Source organism: Globicephala melas, chromosome 12, assembly GCF_963455315.2.
Source record: "Globicephala melas chromosome 12, mGloMel1.2, whole genome shotgun sequence".
NCBI lineage: Eukaryota > Metazoa > Chordata > Mammalia > Artiodactyla > Delphinidae > Globicephala > Globicephala melas.
The window spans coordinates 10667126-10684331 of record NC_083325.1 but is presented as its reverse complement, the minus strand read 5'-3'; the positions used below and the strand labels follow the sequence as shown (position 1 = coordinate 10684331).

The 17206-nt window shown below is 41.8% G+C and overlaps 1 protein-coding gene across 1 annotated transcript in view; it reads left to right on the top strand.

Annotated features, from left to right (window-relative positions):
• Window positions 1-17206, top strand: part of BUB1 (BUB1 mitotic checkpoint serine/threonine kinase) — a 41598-nt gene that overhangs the window by 9769 nt on the left and 14623 nt on the right. Inside the window, exons 9-17 of the mRNA XM_030838997.2 lie at window positions 1249-1400; window positions 4104-4360; window positions 6107-6165; window positions 7470-7598; window positions 7698-7808; window positions 8548-8647; window positions 9611-9692; window positions 10678-10852; window positions 15327-15414. Coding sequence (XP_030694857.1) covers window positions 1249-1400; window positions 4104-4360; window positions 6107-6165; window positions 7470-7598; window positions 7698-7808; window positions 8548-8647; window positions 9611-9692; window positions 10678-10852; window positions 15327-15414 — 1153 coding nt within the window. The remainder of the gene's footprint in view (window positions 1-1248; window positions 1401-4103; window positions 4361-6106; window positions 6166-7469; window positions 7599-7697; window positions 7809-8547; window positions 8648-9610; window positions 9693-10677; window positions 10853-15326; window positions 15415-17206) is intronic.

Here is a 17206-nt window from a genome sequence, read left to right as displayed (position 1 = left end):
TTGACAGCAAAACTCGGGGTTGAAACAGCAATAAAGGAGATAGATATCCACACCAGTGTTGCCTTAGCTTTTAGTGAAGTAGTTTTTTTTTTTTTTTTTTTGCGGTATGCAGGCCTCTCACCGTTGTGGCCTATCCCATTGCGGAGCACAGGCTCCAGACGCGCAGGCTCAGTGGCCATGGCTCACGGGCCCAGCCACTCCGCGGCGTGTGGGATCCTCCCAGACCGGGGCACGAACCCGCGTCCCCTGCATCGGCAGGCGGACTCTCAACCACTGCGCCACCAGGGAAGCCCCGAAGTAGATATTTTTAACCTTTCAAATAATATCTGTACGGATTTGAACTTCTTTATCTAGCTATTCTAAACCTCTGGGTCTGTTATTTGGGCTGTGAAAGGATTAGGTTAGGAACTGGAGTTGAGATTTTTCAAGATCTGCAACTACTGTAAATAAGACATTCAGGAGTCCTCTGATGAAGGTGCCATGTTATTCATGGCTGTGCTGTACAGTGGGTCAAGCTTTGTTCCCCAGGGAAAACTGAATGTTAACACCAGTGTTGGCACCTGGCTTTGCTGTAACAATGTGGACCTCAGAGGAAAATGAACCTCTGTCCTACTCAGGGCTTTTACACCATCTGAGTATTTGTGCTGTGCCCACTCTGTAGGCCACTTTTTGTTCATTCATTATTTCTCTTTTGGTTGACAACTGAGAGGACAGTCAGTTGACGCTCGTGGAGGACTCTTTTGTGCCTTGCACAGATGCTAAAGTCTGAGCTGGACGGTTAGATTTGTACGTGATGTGGTTATGTTAACCAGTTACTGGAAATGGGACCAAGAGCAGTGTACTTGAGACACTGACCATTCGGTGCACTTTACTCTTATTCCTTCTTAGAAAGCACCTAGAGGTTTAAATCTTTTAAAAACAGTTCCATTTTCAAATGATTTGCACAGTCATGATTGTTCTACAAGCGGTGCTTAGTATCATACTGTGCTATTACCAAATATTTTTGTTTCTCATCTTGTAAATTTTTATAACTTACATGCCCTGAACTTAAAAATAACTGTGCTACGGGAAGGTAAAAACTATAACTGAAAAGTAATACATATTTCAGTTCTCATAATCTAATACACATGGAAAAGACTAGTAAAAACTTTGCCGTCTTAAAAATAACCTTTTACTGATTTTGCATGGATTCCTCTGATGACCTGAATTTAAATTTCACATGCAGACCATATTTTCTCTTTCCTAAAGTTAATGAAGACAGGCATTATATGAAAAGGAAAGAAGCAAACGCTTTTGAAGAACAACTATTAAAACAGAAAATGGATGAGCTTCATAAGAAGTTGCACCAAGTGGTGGAGACATCGCATGAGAACCTGCCCTCTTCCCAGGGGAGGTCTGAGGTGTGTGTGCTCCTTGCCGATGCTTCCCATGCCCAGTACAGGGATTTCTGTTTCTATTTGTCCTCTGTGTGCTCTATTTTTAGAGTTAATTCTGATGTTAATTTAGTTACTGGCTTTCTGAATTATTTTCCCCCCAACAATGGGGGAAAAGGCAATCCAACACACTTCCAGTGACGAAGAGGTCACACTTAAAGAGCCAAGAATCAGAATAACGCTGGGCTTCTCAGCACCAACCCGGAAAGATCTTCAAAATGTAGATTGAGAAAGGAAGTTACAGGACAGAACGTGTAGTGTGTGTGTGTGTGTGCGTGCGTGTGTGTGTGTAGGCACATACTTATATACTTAATTATTAGCATATATAATCCTTTTTCTGATTTTGGGGGGGTGTAAAATGACTATTATTTAATGAAAATTCAAATATAATGATTTCTTTAGTTTGTGTTGAGAAGCCAGCGCGCACCTGCAAGAATGGGTCTCAGGACCTGATTTTTCTACAGACTTACTGTGGCCACATTCCTGTTTTCAGCTCCACCTTCACGTCCATCCTGAGATGTGTTCAAATTTCTGAACTTCTCTGGAGATCAGCCTCCTCCAGCTGCTGTTTTAGGTGTTAGGATTCCTTTACTGTCATTTTGATGAGGTTTCGGGAGGACATGGATGATAAAGCACGTGTTTAAGCCACTGTCTTTAACCAGAAGCCTGTTTATGCACTTATTTCTGTATATGAGTGGTATAAGGATATATTTGCCAAATGGATCTCCATTTGTCCCTAAGTCATTTATTTACCAGCTCAGCCTTTCCCTATTGGTTTAAAATATCTTATCACATACTAAATTTTTAAGGTATAAGATCCATTTCTAAAATAGCTGTCTCTTTGTTTTAGTCAATAGGTTTCTTCTTGATCATTCCATATTGTGTGTTTACTATAGCATTGTTGTATGTTTTGATATCTGGTGGAGAAAGTCTGATTATTATTTTTTTAATGTATTTCTTCAGAAATGAATATTATGTTTATTTTTAATCTTTACTAATTTGGTAGGTGAGAAAATGTTATAGGTCATTTTTAATTATCTTTTTTGATGACTAGTGAGAGTAAACTTTTAATATTTTGTCCATTTGTCTGTGAAATAACTATTCTTGCCCTAGATATTTGGTGCTTTTCTTTTTTTTTTTTTTTTTTTTTTGCGGTACGCGGGCCTCTCACTGTTGTGGCCTCTCCCGTTGCGGAGCACAGGCTCCGGACGCGCAGGCTCAGCGGCCATGGCTCACGGGCCCAGCCGCTCCGCAGCATGTGGGATCTTCCCGGACTAGGGCATGAACCCGTATCCCCTGCATCGGCAGGTGGACTCTCAACCACTGCGCCACCAGGGAAGCCCTTGGTGCTTTTCTTAACAATTTGTGAGAATACTTTTCTATGGTGAGAAATTAACTCTTTTTTTTTAAGATTTATTTATTATTTATTTTATTTATTTTGGGCTGCGTTGGGTCTTAGTCGCGGCACGCGGGATCTTTCCTTGTGGCGCATGGGCTTCTCCCTAGTTGTGGAGTGCTGGTTTTTCTCCTCTCTAGTTGCGGCTCGCAAGCTCCAGGGCGCCTGGGCTCTAGTTTGTGGCACGCGGGCTCTAGTTGAGGTGTGCAAGCTCAGTAGCTGTGGCGCAGGCTTAGTTGCCCCGCAGCATGTGGGATCTTAGTTCCCTGACCAGGGATCGAACCCACATCCCCTGCTTGCAAGGTAGATTCTTTACTACTGGACCCCCAGGGAAATCCTGCTCTTTGTCTTTTAACTTTGTAACATAGGAGTGTACATGTACAGTCTAAGTACATGTGAGTAGAAAAGCAAAGACTTCATGTTAAAGGCCCGTGTCCTTCCCACTGTGCGCCATGCTTTTGTGGCAGTCAGTGCAGTTTATATTCGTGTTTCCTACTCATTAAAGGGAAGATGGTTACTAAGGGTATTTTAATAGCAGGAACACCATTATGAGCATTTGGTAACATTGACTGTTAGTCTTTTCCCAAAATTAAGTAAGGAGAAATGTGCCAGTTCTTAAATACTAATGAATGCTCAGGGCTGGTATTTTATTTTATTTTATTTTTAAAATTTTTTTTCGATTTTTTAAAATTTTATTTATTTATTTTTGGCTGCACTTGGTCTTTGGTGCTGCGCCCGTGCTTTCTCTAGTTGCGGCAAGCGGGGGCTACTCTTCGCTGCAGTGCGAGGGCTTCGTGGGCTTCTCATTGCAGTGGCTTCTCTTGTTGCAGAGCATAGGCTCTAGTTGTGCAGGCTTCAGTAGTTGTGGCACGCGAGCTCTAGGTACGCAGGCTTCAGTAGTTGTGGCACGTGGGCTTAGTTGCTCCGCGGCATGTGGGATCCTCCCGGACCACAGCTCAAACCCGCATCCCCTGCACTGGCAGGTGGATTCTTAACCACTGTGCCACCAAGGAAGCCCCGGGGCTGGTATTTTAGTGGTTAGAAGTATGAGCTTCCAGTTGAGTGTGTGGTTAAGAAGCTACGGAAGCATCCACCACATAGAGTGACCTTTGTTGCTGACTGTTCATTTCAGAATACCTGGAGGGGTAAGGAGCTGGCTCAGGAGGAAAGGAATCTACTGAAGAAGACAGATGCCATTCTTTGAAAAACTGTAATACCTAATTAGCAGTCTGGACCTCATGGCTTTGTTTTTGTTTGTTTGCTTACCATGATAGGTCAGCCCAGCACGTATGGGGCCACACACAGGCTCCCCGCAGGAACTGAGAGCTCCGAGTCTTCCAGCTGTCCATCAGCAGACCTCAAAGAATGCAGGAGAGACACCCAAAGAGGCATCTGTTGTTCCACTTATGGCAAATGCTGTCACCGCTGCTTTGGTGTCCCCAGCCGTCACCCAGAGTGTAGCTCCCCAGGTTCCTTTGGCAGCCCAGCCAGTGACAGATGCCATGTTTACGGTGGCCAGCAAAGATGCCAGGTAAGCCAAAGGTAGCCCTAGAGATGATAGTGATATGAATGGTGTCTGACGGCTTCTTTACATGACCTGCAGTGTCAAGAGCAATGTGTAAATGATGGATGAGTCTTGTTTTTCAAAATAATTTTTAGATGGGCATGTAGTGGAAGAAACAAGTTACCAAAACATTAGCCCCAATTCTTCAGCCTCACTTATTGTTTCTTTTAGAGTATTTGTTTTACTTCATACTTCCCTCTTGAATTATAAGTTTTCGATACACTGAAACTTAACAATCTTTTTGTAACTGAAGAATATACAGCTGTTAAACTGAAATTGCCTTTGCTTACTGGCTTTGACTGAACATATGCAGGGGTTCATTACAATCCAGATAGTTCCTTGACGTATATTCTTCTCATATTCCTTCTGTCTTTCCACCGGGAGCAGTTTGGGATTAATATCTGCTACACAATATGCCAAAATATGTCTATACACTACTGTGGAGGTTTTTTCTCCAATTTTGAGGGATTTTCCTAGATTACAGAAATTACAATTACTGTCGCATCGCTTGTTTATATTTTCCTCTTCAGTCACTTTGGTGCTCTCTCTTTTTTAAACATAAAAATTTTATTGATCTATTGGAAAAGATAAAAGCTACAATGTAACTCACACCCTCCCCTTGGGCTAAACCCCTCGGCACAGATTATGGTTCTTAAGTACTGGTTCTCCTCAATGTCCAAGGTTAACTTTTACCAATGATTTCTCCTGGAAATAAGATTTAAAGTGATCATGCTTTTTCAGCCACATTAGGACAATAATTCAGACCTGTGTCCTGTATCAAACCATGTATGTAAAAAGAGGACTGTTGTGTGGGGCTGTGACTTCATTAGTTCTTAGTAGTTAATTTACACAACAATAAGATGGTCACAACAGCAGCAATGACAGGCCCCCGGAGACACAGTTCAGCGTGTCCAGCTGAACCTTATAAAATTATGAAACTCTTTGACCTAATGAACATTCAGATCATTCAGAAGCCTTTCAGACTGACCCTGACCTTAGCCTAGGCAAGGGACTGAAAGTACCCCCCTCACGCTCTCAGTGGCCTAGATGGCTGACCACGACAGAGAAAGGGCACCTTTCTCTGGTATCTCTATAAAACTCACGTTTTTATGACAGTTTAATGGGGATTTGTAAGATTAAAAGTGCTTTGCACTTTTTACTTTATACCCTCACAGGGTCCATTAAGGGAAGCAATGTTAAATAGACAGATGAGGTCCACTATCACGACTGCACTTAAAATAAACTGTGATGTAAGTGTCTCACGTACCATTTTTTCCCCTCTTGATAACTGCTGAAGTCTAGAGGACAATGCACTGTGGCTACCTGCCCATCACGAGAGAGGTGGCCCCTGTGGCGAAGGCGCCAGCGCTTCCCCACATCACAGCGCAGGAGAGTGGTGCCGGACGGCAGGCCCGGAGCTGGGGGTTAGCCCTTTAGCCTGTGTAATAAATGGGATCGTTCGAACCTCGTGTATGAATGATTATCGGGTGTTAAAGTACAGAATCACTATGTCAAGCAAACGTGAATACCTGGCCTTTATCTGTAAGAATTATTGTCCTCGAAAGGAAATGAAAGAAAACATAAAACATCTTATTCACTTACACTGTAGACCTAGGCAGTCCCATCTGTGTTTTAACAACAGGCTCGTCATTGCTGACATTTTTTACTGTTCTTTCTTGAGAGTCATTGTGTCTCAAGAGTTTTCTCTTCCAGGTGTATGAATAAAAGTACTCATGAATTCAAGCCACAGAGTGGAGCAGAGATAAAAGAAGGTAATGTTTAACTATTGATATAATACATTGCTGTCTAAGCTGTTTGCCCAGACTCGTCCAGGTCGCTCAAGGGTCTGTTTGGTGGCTGCAGTTCATGAAGGCTTCAGGCCTTAATGAACCTGGGTGTCAGCTTTCCCGTTCTTAGAAGGCAGGGGTTAGTTAAACCCCAGACCATTTCAAATAAAGGTAGAAATTCACTTGACAGTCACATCTTAGTTGGAATCCTTTGGAAACTTGATTTGTGAAAACTTTCCTATTAAATTTCTCAGCAGATTTTAATCTAAAACCAGAGTCATCTTTAACATGTTGTGAAGACGGAAAGGTGATTAAAAGTTTAATTAGGAGTGTTATACTTCCGTTTGGTACTACTTTGTTAGAGGTATTTGCATGAAAGTAAGTTTTATAAATAAAATAAGACACGTGGATTGGGTCTTCATTCCCCCCACTTCTTCACGTACTGTGCCATCCTTTCCAATGACAGTTTAGTGGGAGCAGAGCTACTTGAAAAAAGCAGTGACACCTACATTTAACCAGGACCTGACTGAGCACTAGTAGAAGCCAGGCACTGTTCTAGGTAGTGAGAGATGCAGTCGCGAACAGAAAGGACAGAAATCCCCACCCGCGAAGAGGGGGAAAGGAAGTGTGGCTGGGGGGGTTGGGCAGGGGTTGAAATCTCAGGGGCAACTGGGAAAGACCCTCACAAAGAAGGTGATATCTGGGTAGAGGGGGGAAGCGTCCCACGCAGCCCTTGGAAACCTGGTTCAGGTGGAGGGAGCAGCAAGGGCAGAGCCCTCAGGTAGGAATATCCCTGAACTGTTTGGAGCACAGCAGAGCGGCCAGTGGCCACAGGGAGCAGGGGAGGAGGAGGAAGGTGAGGTGGGAGCCGAGAGGCTCAGGCTGTGCAGGGCCGTGTACGCCACGGTTTGGGCCCGGCTGAGGGAGATGGGAAGCCAATCCTAAGATATACAGTGTCACTATTAACTACTTCTGGGGTATAGTGGAGCAAAGAGGGCTATTTATGACCAGTCTGCTAATTTGATATGATCTTAGATCAAGCCACTTAATCTCTTTGAGCTTTTATTTCCTTTTCTGTAAACGGATACTTCTTGCCTTACCTACCTCGTGGGACTATTATAAAGATAAAAATGAAAGATATGGAAGCATTATAGTAATGGAAGTCCTTAGTGAGGATTATCAAGAATAATAAAAATGTATAATAAGTATAATAAGTTTCTTAAATTGTGCCTTCTAAACTATTCTGATTTCTCTACTGATGCTGCATTTTGTCCCCATTTCTTTAATAGGGTGTGAAACACAGAAGGTTGTTAACACAAGTTCTTTTCACACAACTCCTAACACATCACTGGGACTGGTTCAGGCAACGCCATCCAAAGTGCAGCCGTCACCCACCGTGCACACAAAAGAAGCATTAGGTATGTAAGGCCTTTTGTTTGAATGTGTAGCATCTGACGACAAATTAATGAAAGCTCTTTTGCAGCCATGTTTACCATTATTCTTTCTATTCTTTTAAGGTTTCATCATGAATATGTTTCAGGCTCCTACACTTCCTGATGTTTCTGATGACAAAGATGAATGGCCATCTCTAGGTCAAAATGAAGATGCATTTGAAGCCCAGTTTCAAAGTAATAACAGATTGTTTAATAGCTACTAAGTGGATAGCGTAGTGGGTGGTTGCCCACAGAAATAGCAAGGATTATACAAGAAGTGGTCCTGGCCTTGGTTAGCTTGTCACATAAGGGCATGGAGTTTGTGAAATAAAAAAATACAACGTTATTTGGCAAGGTACTCAGTGTGTGCCCTAGACTTGGTTTGTTTCTTAAAAAATAATAAATTGTGCTAAAGAAGGACAAAATCTGCATGGGTAGGAATGGCCAGGAAGGGCTGAGTAGTTGAGGGATACTTGAGCTTTGCCCAGCAGAGGAATGTTCGGGCTGGAGTGTTGGGAGCCAGGACTAGCCCACCTTTGTCTAGAGTCAGAGGATTTGTGCTGGAAGCCAGAGAGAGATCACGATGAAGATATATAGAGAGCTAAGAGCTTAGTTCCTTATTGTAGGAAAGCAAAGACATGGAGAGCTTTATTCAGTGTCAGTGACCACAGCAGTGTGTTAGGAGAACGGCGAACGCTGCTTTATGTGTGGCAGGAACTCGAGATCGGCGGCTCGCGTGCTAACCCTTGTGACCATGGTTAGTCCCTTCATGTCACTGAAGAGTGACTTACCTCGTTGCCTAGTATTTCAAACACTGACATCAGTTGTTTTCTGTAGCTCTTATTCCATTTTCTTATTTGTAGTTGAAGTTGCACCTAAAGGATAGTGTTTTTGGCCTATTTTAATAATTAACTGCAATTTTTTACCCTTGCAGAAAATGCAACATCTTCTGGGGCTTGGGGAGTCAATAAGATTATCTCTTCTCTGTCCTCTGCTTTTCCTGTGTTCGAAGATGGAAACAAAGAAAATTATGGGTAAAGAAATATCTGGTTAAGATAACACTGGGGGAGATGCATGTTGCCATAGTGACAGGGACAGTGCGGAGATCCCTCCAGGAGTCCAGGTGGTGAGCTGGTGAGAGAACAGGACCTGCCGATCAAATGGCCTGGGCCCCAGCCCCAGCTCTGCCACAGATGAACCTTTTGACCACATGGCCGGGAGATTGCTGCTGAAGTTCTTTTCCAGATCTGCAGAGTTCCGGGGGGTTACAAGAAAGTAGTCCTTCCATAACAAAAGTATTTGTTACAAAAGGAAACCGTATGGTTATAAATCATCAGAGAACCAAGGGATCCTATATATTTGAAATTGTAGTCGCTGTAAATGATTTCACCAGTACAGGTATCCATACATGTTCTGTATATATTTGCAGGATTGATAAAGTAGAAAAGGAAGTGGCTTATATTGGGTCACACTGCAGAGAACATTTGTTTTAAGGCTGAGCCCCATCAGGGTAGAGTAGGGTAGCACGAGGAAGTTTCACCATTAATAATTTAAACCGTGAAAGAGAGGTGTGAACTAAAGGTATCATGGTGTAGAAGAGATTCATGTTCTGTAGCTAGACCAAGCACTGGGAATAAGAAATAAAACGTATGGCATCCATGCCATTCTGTTGGCCACGGCCCTAACTATTTTTTTGTCCTTAAAACTTAAAACTCAAAAAAAATAAAAATAAAATAATAATTAAAAAAAACTTAAAACTCAGTGCAATAGAAAGTTCTGTATTTTCCACCCTCGCTTAAGTAACTGTAGATCTACTTTTATATACATAGTCAAGCTAATTCAACCTGCACTCAGTTTTGCTGTAAAAGTAAGAAATATGTGTATAAATATTAACTAAATAGGAAAAGGAGAGAATGTTTTTAACACTCTAACTTAAGTGGTAGAATTTATTTCCTTAGCATATTTTGCTGTTTGTAATTTTTCAAATCTTTCCTTAGATTACCACAGCCTAAAAATAAGCCCACGGGAGCCAGGACCTTTGGAGAACGCTCGATGTGGAGGCTCACTTCAAAACCAAATGTAAGTAAATCTCGGCTTCATCCGTGAAATGGGTCCCGCAATCCTTTTCTTTTCATTTTACCAAATGCTTGTGCCAGTCAAATGAGGTGGTGTATTTAAAAAACTGTGCTGAAAAAATAAAATATTATGTGGAAAATTAAGTTTTATAGAACACTATTCTATAATTATTTGCAAATCTATTATGCACCACACATTAAGATAGATATAGAAACTGAAAAATGAGTTTGATAATGATCCTTGCCCTCTGAGAGCCTTCCCTTTAGACAGGAGGAACCACTGGGGGCATATATATTTTTCCTAGACCTAAGAAGTTTAATACAGGCTATATGGGAACTCTGTATTATCTTTGTAATTCCTCTGTAAATCTAGACTTTTCAAATTAAAAAAAAAAAATAAGTAGGGACTTGTCTGGTGGTCCAGTGGTAAAGAATCCGCCTTACAAGGCAGGGGACACGGGTTCGATCCCTGGTCAGGGAACTAAGATCCCACATGCCGTAGGGCAACTGAGCTCGCGGGCCTCAACTAGACAGCCTGCGTGCCGCAAACTACAGAGCGCACGCGCCCTGGAGCCTGCGCGCCACAACTAGAGAAGAGAAAACCCTCATGCCACAACTAGAGAGAAGCCTGTGTGCCACAATGAAGATCCCGTGCGCCGCAGCTAAGACCTGATGCAACCAAAAATAAATAATAAAATGAATGATAAATCTTTAAAAAAAAAAAAAAAAAAGTAAAAATCGGTAAACAAAACGTGACTCTTGCATGTGATATAACTCTGCTGGAGTGTGTTAAAGATGAAGTGTCCCAGTTCTGGGGAAAAGAACAGACCCACGATGTCCTTGGCTCTGTGTTAGCCAGGGGTTACATACATTTCTTCGAAAAAATTAAAATTCCTCATTTTTTTGAATCTTAAAAAGTATTAATGTGTTAAATTTCATCTATGAAACAAGAAGATTGCTACTTTTTTTCCGTTCATCTTTCGTTGTAGGAAGTACCTCACACTGACGAGTTTTTGGATGATTCAACCGTGTGGGGTGTCCGCTGCAACAAAACCCTGGCTCCCAGTCCCAAGAGCCCGGGAGACTTTACGTCTGCTGCACAGCTGGCATCTACGCCCTTCCACAGGCTTCCAGTGGATTCAGTGCACCCTCTAGACGATAAAGGTGTGCCTTACACTATCTTAGTGTCTTCTGCCAACTTCAGTTCTTTTACGATTATAGTTTTCTTCTGGAAGATATGAAAATCATAAAGAGGAAACTTAAAATCCATTCACTGTATTATTACATATATGGTTTTTGGTTTTGGCATAATGTCTTTCTAAAGTCTATGTGCATTTTAAAAGTTTGATAACTTAGATTTTAGGTAGAACGGGAGAAAAATCTATAGAAGCATTTAAAGGCAAAGATACAAAGTCCAACCCATTTGTATGGGATTATAGTTTTATTTCATGTTTTACAACAAACAAAATAGCCACTACAGACAGACTTGAATGTTAAAAATATGAACATTTTATTTTCTAATTTGGTAAGAGTAACAAACAGCAAATTTTAATCCTTGATATGTATCTACAAATTTTATTACTTTAGAGATGTAGCCAAGTACTATATTCGGAAAATCATATTTAAAAATTTTTTTTAGTGATCTGATAAAACTCACAGATGGTCCTTATTTTCCCCAGACATAACATTCTCATATCAAAGATCTTTATACATATGAACTGAAGCTTAATGAATGACACAGTTATTGAATACAGATAATTATTACCTATTAAATACAATCCTGCAAAATAAATACAGGCATACCTTGTTTATTGCACTTTATTGCACTTCGCAGATACTGGATTTTTTTTAACAAATTGACGGTGTGTGGCAGCGCTGTGTCAAGCAGCCCAGTGGCACCAGTTTTCCAGCAGCATTTACTCACTTTGTGTCTGAGTCACATTTTGGTAATTCTCGCAATATTTCAAACTTTTCCTTATTGTTATATTTGTTATGGTGATCTGTTGTCAGTGGTCTTTGATGTTACTATTGTGACTGTTTTGGGGTGCCTCGAACCTCACCCACGGCAGATGGTGAACTTAGTCAATGGTTGTTGTGTGTGTTCCCTGACTGCTCCACCCGCTGGTCATTCCCTGTCTTCCTCACTCTCCTCGGGCCTCTCCCCTGAGACACAACAATAGTGAAATTTAGGCCAGTTAATAACCCTACAGTGGCCTCTAAGTGTTCAAGTGAAGGGAAGAGTTGCACGTCTCTCACTTCCAACCCAAAGCTAGAAATGATTAAGCTTAGTGAGGAAGGCATGTCGAAAGTCCAGTTAGGCCAAAAGGTAGGCCTCTTTCACCATGTGGATGCAAAGGAAAAGTTCTTGAAGGAAATTAAACGTGCCACTCCAGTGAACATATAAATGATAAGAGAGCAAAACAGCCGTATTGCTGATACGGAGAAAGTTTGAGTGACCTGGATAGAAGATCAAAGCAGCCACAACATCCCCTGAAGCCAGAGCCAGGAAGCTGCAGAAGAAAAGTGTGAAGGTAGCAGAGGTTGGTTCGTGAGGTTTAAGGAAATAAGGCATCTCCTTATCAAAAGTGCAAGGTGAAGCAGCAAGTGCTGATGCAGAAACTGCAGCAAGTTATCCAGAAGCTCTAGCTCAGATCATTAATGAAGGTGGTTATACTAAACAGCAGGTTTTCAATGTAGATGAAACAGCCTTCTATTGGAAGAAGATGCCATCTAGGACTTCCATAGCCAGAGAAGAGAAGTCAAGGTCTAGCTTTAAAGCTCCAAAGGACAGGCTGACTCTCCTGTTGGGGCTAATGCAGCTGATGATTTTAAGTTGAAGCCAATGCTGTTTACCATTCCAGAAGTCCTAGGGCCTATAAGAGCTATGCTTCATCTATTCTGGCTATTCTCTGTAAATGGAGCAGCAAAACCAGATGGCAGCAAATCTGTTTACAACATGCTTTACTGAATATGTTAAGTCCACTGTTAAGGCATACTGCTCAGAAGATTCCTTCCAAAATAGTACTGCTCATTGACAATGGACCTGGTCATCCAAGAGCTCCGATGGTGATGTACAATGAGATTATTTTCATGCCTGCTAACACAACATCCATTCTGCAGCCCATGGATCAAGGAGTAATTTAGACTTTCAAGTCTTATTATTTAAGAAATACATTTCAGGGACTTTCCTGGTGGTCCAGTGGTAAAGAATCCGCCTTCCAATGCAGGGGACGCAGGTTCGATCCCTGGTCAGGGAACTAAGATCCCACGTGCTGTGGGGCAACCAAGCCCGCGCGCCTCAACTAGAGAGATGCCCATATGCCACGGCAAAGATCCTGCCTGCCACAACGAAGACCTGATGCAGCCTAAATAAAAAAAAAAAAGGAAATACATTTCATAAGGCTATAGCTGCCATAGACAGTGATTCCTCTGATGAATCTGGGCAGTCAATTGAAAACCTTCTGGAAAGGATTCACCATTCTAGATGCCATTAAAAACATTTCTGATTCACAGGAAGAGGTCAAAATATCAACATTATCAGGAGTTTGGAAGAAGTTGATGCCAACCCTCATGGATGACTTTGAGGGGTTCAAGACTTCAGTGGAGGAGGTAACTGCAGATGTGGTGGAAATAGCAAGAGAACTAGAATTAGAAGTGGAGAGAAGGTGTGACTGAATTGCTGCAATTTCATGATAAAAAGTTAATGGACGAGGAGTTGCTTCTCATGGATGAGCAAAGAAAGTGGTTTCCTGAGATGGAATCTACTCCTGGTGCAGATGACAACAAAAGATATAAAATACTACATAAACTGAGTTGATAAAGCAGCGGCAGAGTTTGAGAGGATTGACTCCAATTTTGAAAGAAGTTCTACCGTGGGTAAAATGCTGTCAAACAGCATTGCGTGCTACAGAGAAATCGTTCATGAAAGGAAGAGTCAATCTATGTGGCAGACTTCACTGTTGTCTTATTTTAAGAAACTGCCACGATGACCCCAGCCTTCAGCAGCCACCAGCCTGATCAGTCAGCAGCCACCAACATCGAGGCAAGACCCTCCACCAGTCGTAAAAGATTGACTCCCTAAAGGCTCAGGTGATGGTTCGCATTTTTAGCAATTAACTTTTTTAATTGAGGTATGCACACTGTTTTTTTAGACATGATGCTATTGCACACTTAAGACTTCAGTACAGTGTAAACAACTTCTGGGCTTCCCTGGTGGTGCAGTGGTTGAGAGTCAGCCTGCCGATGCAGGGGACACGGGTTCGTGCCCCGGTCCGGGAAGATCCCACATGCTGCAGAGCGGCTGGGCCCATAAGCCATGGCCGCTGAGCCTGTGCGTCCGGAGCCTGTGCTCCGCAACAGGAGAGTCCACAACAGCGAGAGGCCCACGTACCGCAAAAAACAAAACAAAACAAAAAAACATCTATATGCACTGGGAAACCAAAAAATTTTTGTGACTCGCTTTATCGTGATGTTCGCTTTATTGCAGTGGTCTGGATACAAACCCACGATATCTCTGAAATGTGCCTGTGCTATGAGACCTGGGACTGCTTCACCTTTTTCTGCTAATTTACTAGCCAAACACTATCACTGCTGGCGTTTTTTTTTTTTTTTTAATAGCAGTTGTTAACTGAAGGAATAGGGAAAGAACTGCAAAAGAATTTCATTCCCCTGGATGAAAGCTTATTGTAATGTGAAGTCTGAGCCTATAGGCCTAAAAGTTTTTAACTAAGGAGTAAACATTTTTTCTTACTGTACTAACCAAATATATTTCTTTCCTGAATTTTAAAGGAGGATTTAGTTGAAACTTGGACATTTGCCAAGTGCTATCACAGACTTGCTACTTTAATTCTAAAAATTTAAAGTTGTTTCAATTTGGAAAACCTAATCTGTTTAACAGTCAAGAGTCTTTCATAAAGTCAATATTGACCTTTCTTAGTGTATTTGCCACTTTGATTGTATAAATAGAAGCTAATGTTCTAGTACTAAAAAGTGTTAGCACCTGTTCAGTGAAGCAGTATCTGATAAAATTTAATCTAGTGTAATAGTTGGCTCTATATTGTATTAGTATCACTTGGTAGAAGTAATGCTCTGTATTTCTGCCCTATCTAGTTTGTCTCTCCATAGATAGATTTCTTTTTTTAATTAAAGGGAGTGATAGTAAGTATTGCCAGGTTGCTTTCTGGTGTGAACCTCTGAGTCAGTTCAGTCAACTAAACGCTGACTAAATAAGGCAAGTTAGACTGAAAGACACCAAAATCTCCGCCCTCCACAAGCATTTCAGCCTTTTATGCTCCATGGCCTTGGCATCGGCTTCTCCTCAAACAGGGTGTGCGCACTGCCGCCCGTAACTTCCCGTGGTCTGGCCATCCTCCCGCGGTGGACCTCCTGCTCTCTGGGCTCTTTTCTTTTGAAGGACTGTATGGATTAGATGTATAAGGTTGAAACGCTCACATATAACGGTAGAATTTTTTTAAGTGATTTTTTTTTTCCCCATTTTTTAAACATAGTACATTTTACCACGGAATACTATTTTGAAATTATAATGAAAGTCAGTGTAAAAAGGAATCCTGGACTTTATAACCATATAAAATCATATGTGTGTGTATAATGCCCATCTCTACTTTTCTGTATATTTCAGAAAATGTGGTAGCAGAACAGTACACCCATGTGACTTTGGATTCTTGTGAAAGAAACAAGATGGAACCCTTGAAAGAGAGAAAGTTCAGGTATTGTGTGGGTGCACGTGGTCCTGTCTCTCTCCCTTTTCATTCTAGCTTGCTTCTTAAGCTGTAATGGAATACCTCATTCCAGCCCTTCTTTAAGGGCTGCCAGAGTTTTTATCAACTCAGAGATTTAAGTCAGAAGGTACTGTCTGTACATATAAATAAAATGACACTTGGTACATCAGGGCAGTGAGAGAAGCAGCTGGGGTATCAGAGAATCCCTGGGGAAACTGTTCCTGTGACTGACTTCCACTGATTTGGGGAGCAGAACTGCAGATGCTCTTGCCAGCCAAAGACTGACATATAAAGACTATTGCAGAACTGAGCAAACACCTAATTGCTTCTGTATACCCATTATAATTGAGAAAATCAATAACTTTCTTTTTTTTTTCTTCTTTTTGGCTGTATTGGGTCTTCGTTGCTGCACACAGGCTTTCTCTAGTTGTGATGAGCACGGGCTACTCCTCGTTGCGGTGTGTGGCCTTCTTATTGCGGTGGCTTCTCTTGTTGCGGAGCACAGGCTATAGGCGTGTCAGTAGTTGGAGCACACGGGTTCCAGTAGTTGCAGCACATGGGCTCAGTAGTTGTGGTGCGTGGGCTCTAGGGCGAGGGGGCTTCAGTAGTTGTGGTGCTTGGGCTTAGTTGCTCCACGGCACGTGAGATCTTCCCAGACCAGGAATCAAACGCGTGTACCCTGAATTGGCAGGCAGATTCTTAACCACTGCACCACCAGGGAAGTCCTAATAACTTTCTTTTAAGAGGAAGAAGATAGAATGTTTAAGCCTCTTAGGTTCTGATGCAAAATGCAGACTTGCCATACATACACTAATGCTTTGCAGAAGTAAAATTCTGCCATATTTGAATAGTCTGGTGAATGTCATAGACGCTAAAAGTAGCTACAATCTTTTGAGTATTTATTATATTCCTGCACAGCCCTTAACGCTTTTCATGTACTGCACCCTTTAACTAACCCTTATAATAACTTTAACTGTAGGAACTTTTCTTTTCCAGCATTATAGATGAGGAAACCAGATCCAGAGGGCTAAATAAAGGACCCAAAGCCATACGGCTTCTACTTTGCAGCCCTGGGATTTGAACCCCTATCTCTGATTTCAGAATCCTCGCTCTCACCACTATGCTGTACTGCTTCTTATTATCAAAAACCTCTTCTTGAACTAAGACCCCAGTAAATAAATGATTGGATTAAAGGACATGAGCAGAACTTACAAAAGAAAAATTAATGAATAAACATGTAGAAAAGGGTTAACTCACTAGAAATAAAATTAATGCAAATTAAATAGATTTTGCCTTTTAATTTAAAATTTTACTCAGTGGGCATAGTCTATTACTGCCCACCAGGAATCTTCCTTTGTGCAGCTAAACTTTTGACTCATAAGACTACCATAAACCACACTTGGCATAAGATTAATTTAGATGTATATAGGACAAAAATCACTGTTGCCAGCAGGGTAATACTGTCCAAGAAACTATTGTCTTTGACTGCATGTGACAGTTAAGCTGCAAGGAAACAAGACTCATGTGGGGAGACACCCAGGGACAGAGGCTTCCTTAGCTTCGAAACCTTCTTCCCAGGGAGTCAGTGGCTCTTGCAACACTCCATAGATTTAGTTTCCAGAGTCCCTGCCAGGGACAGGCCCATTGCGAGAATCATTATACCTGAAGCCCGAATCTGGATTCCCAGCACATGTTCATAATTCTCCCAGTCTAGATACAGCTATTTTTTATCATAAGCATTGATGACAGTGATACCTTACCTTTTAAGTTTTCAGTGGAG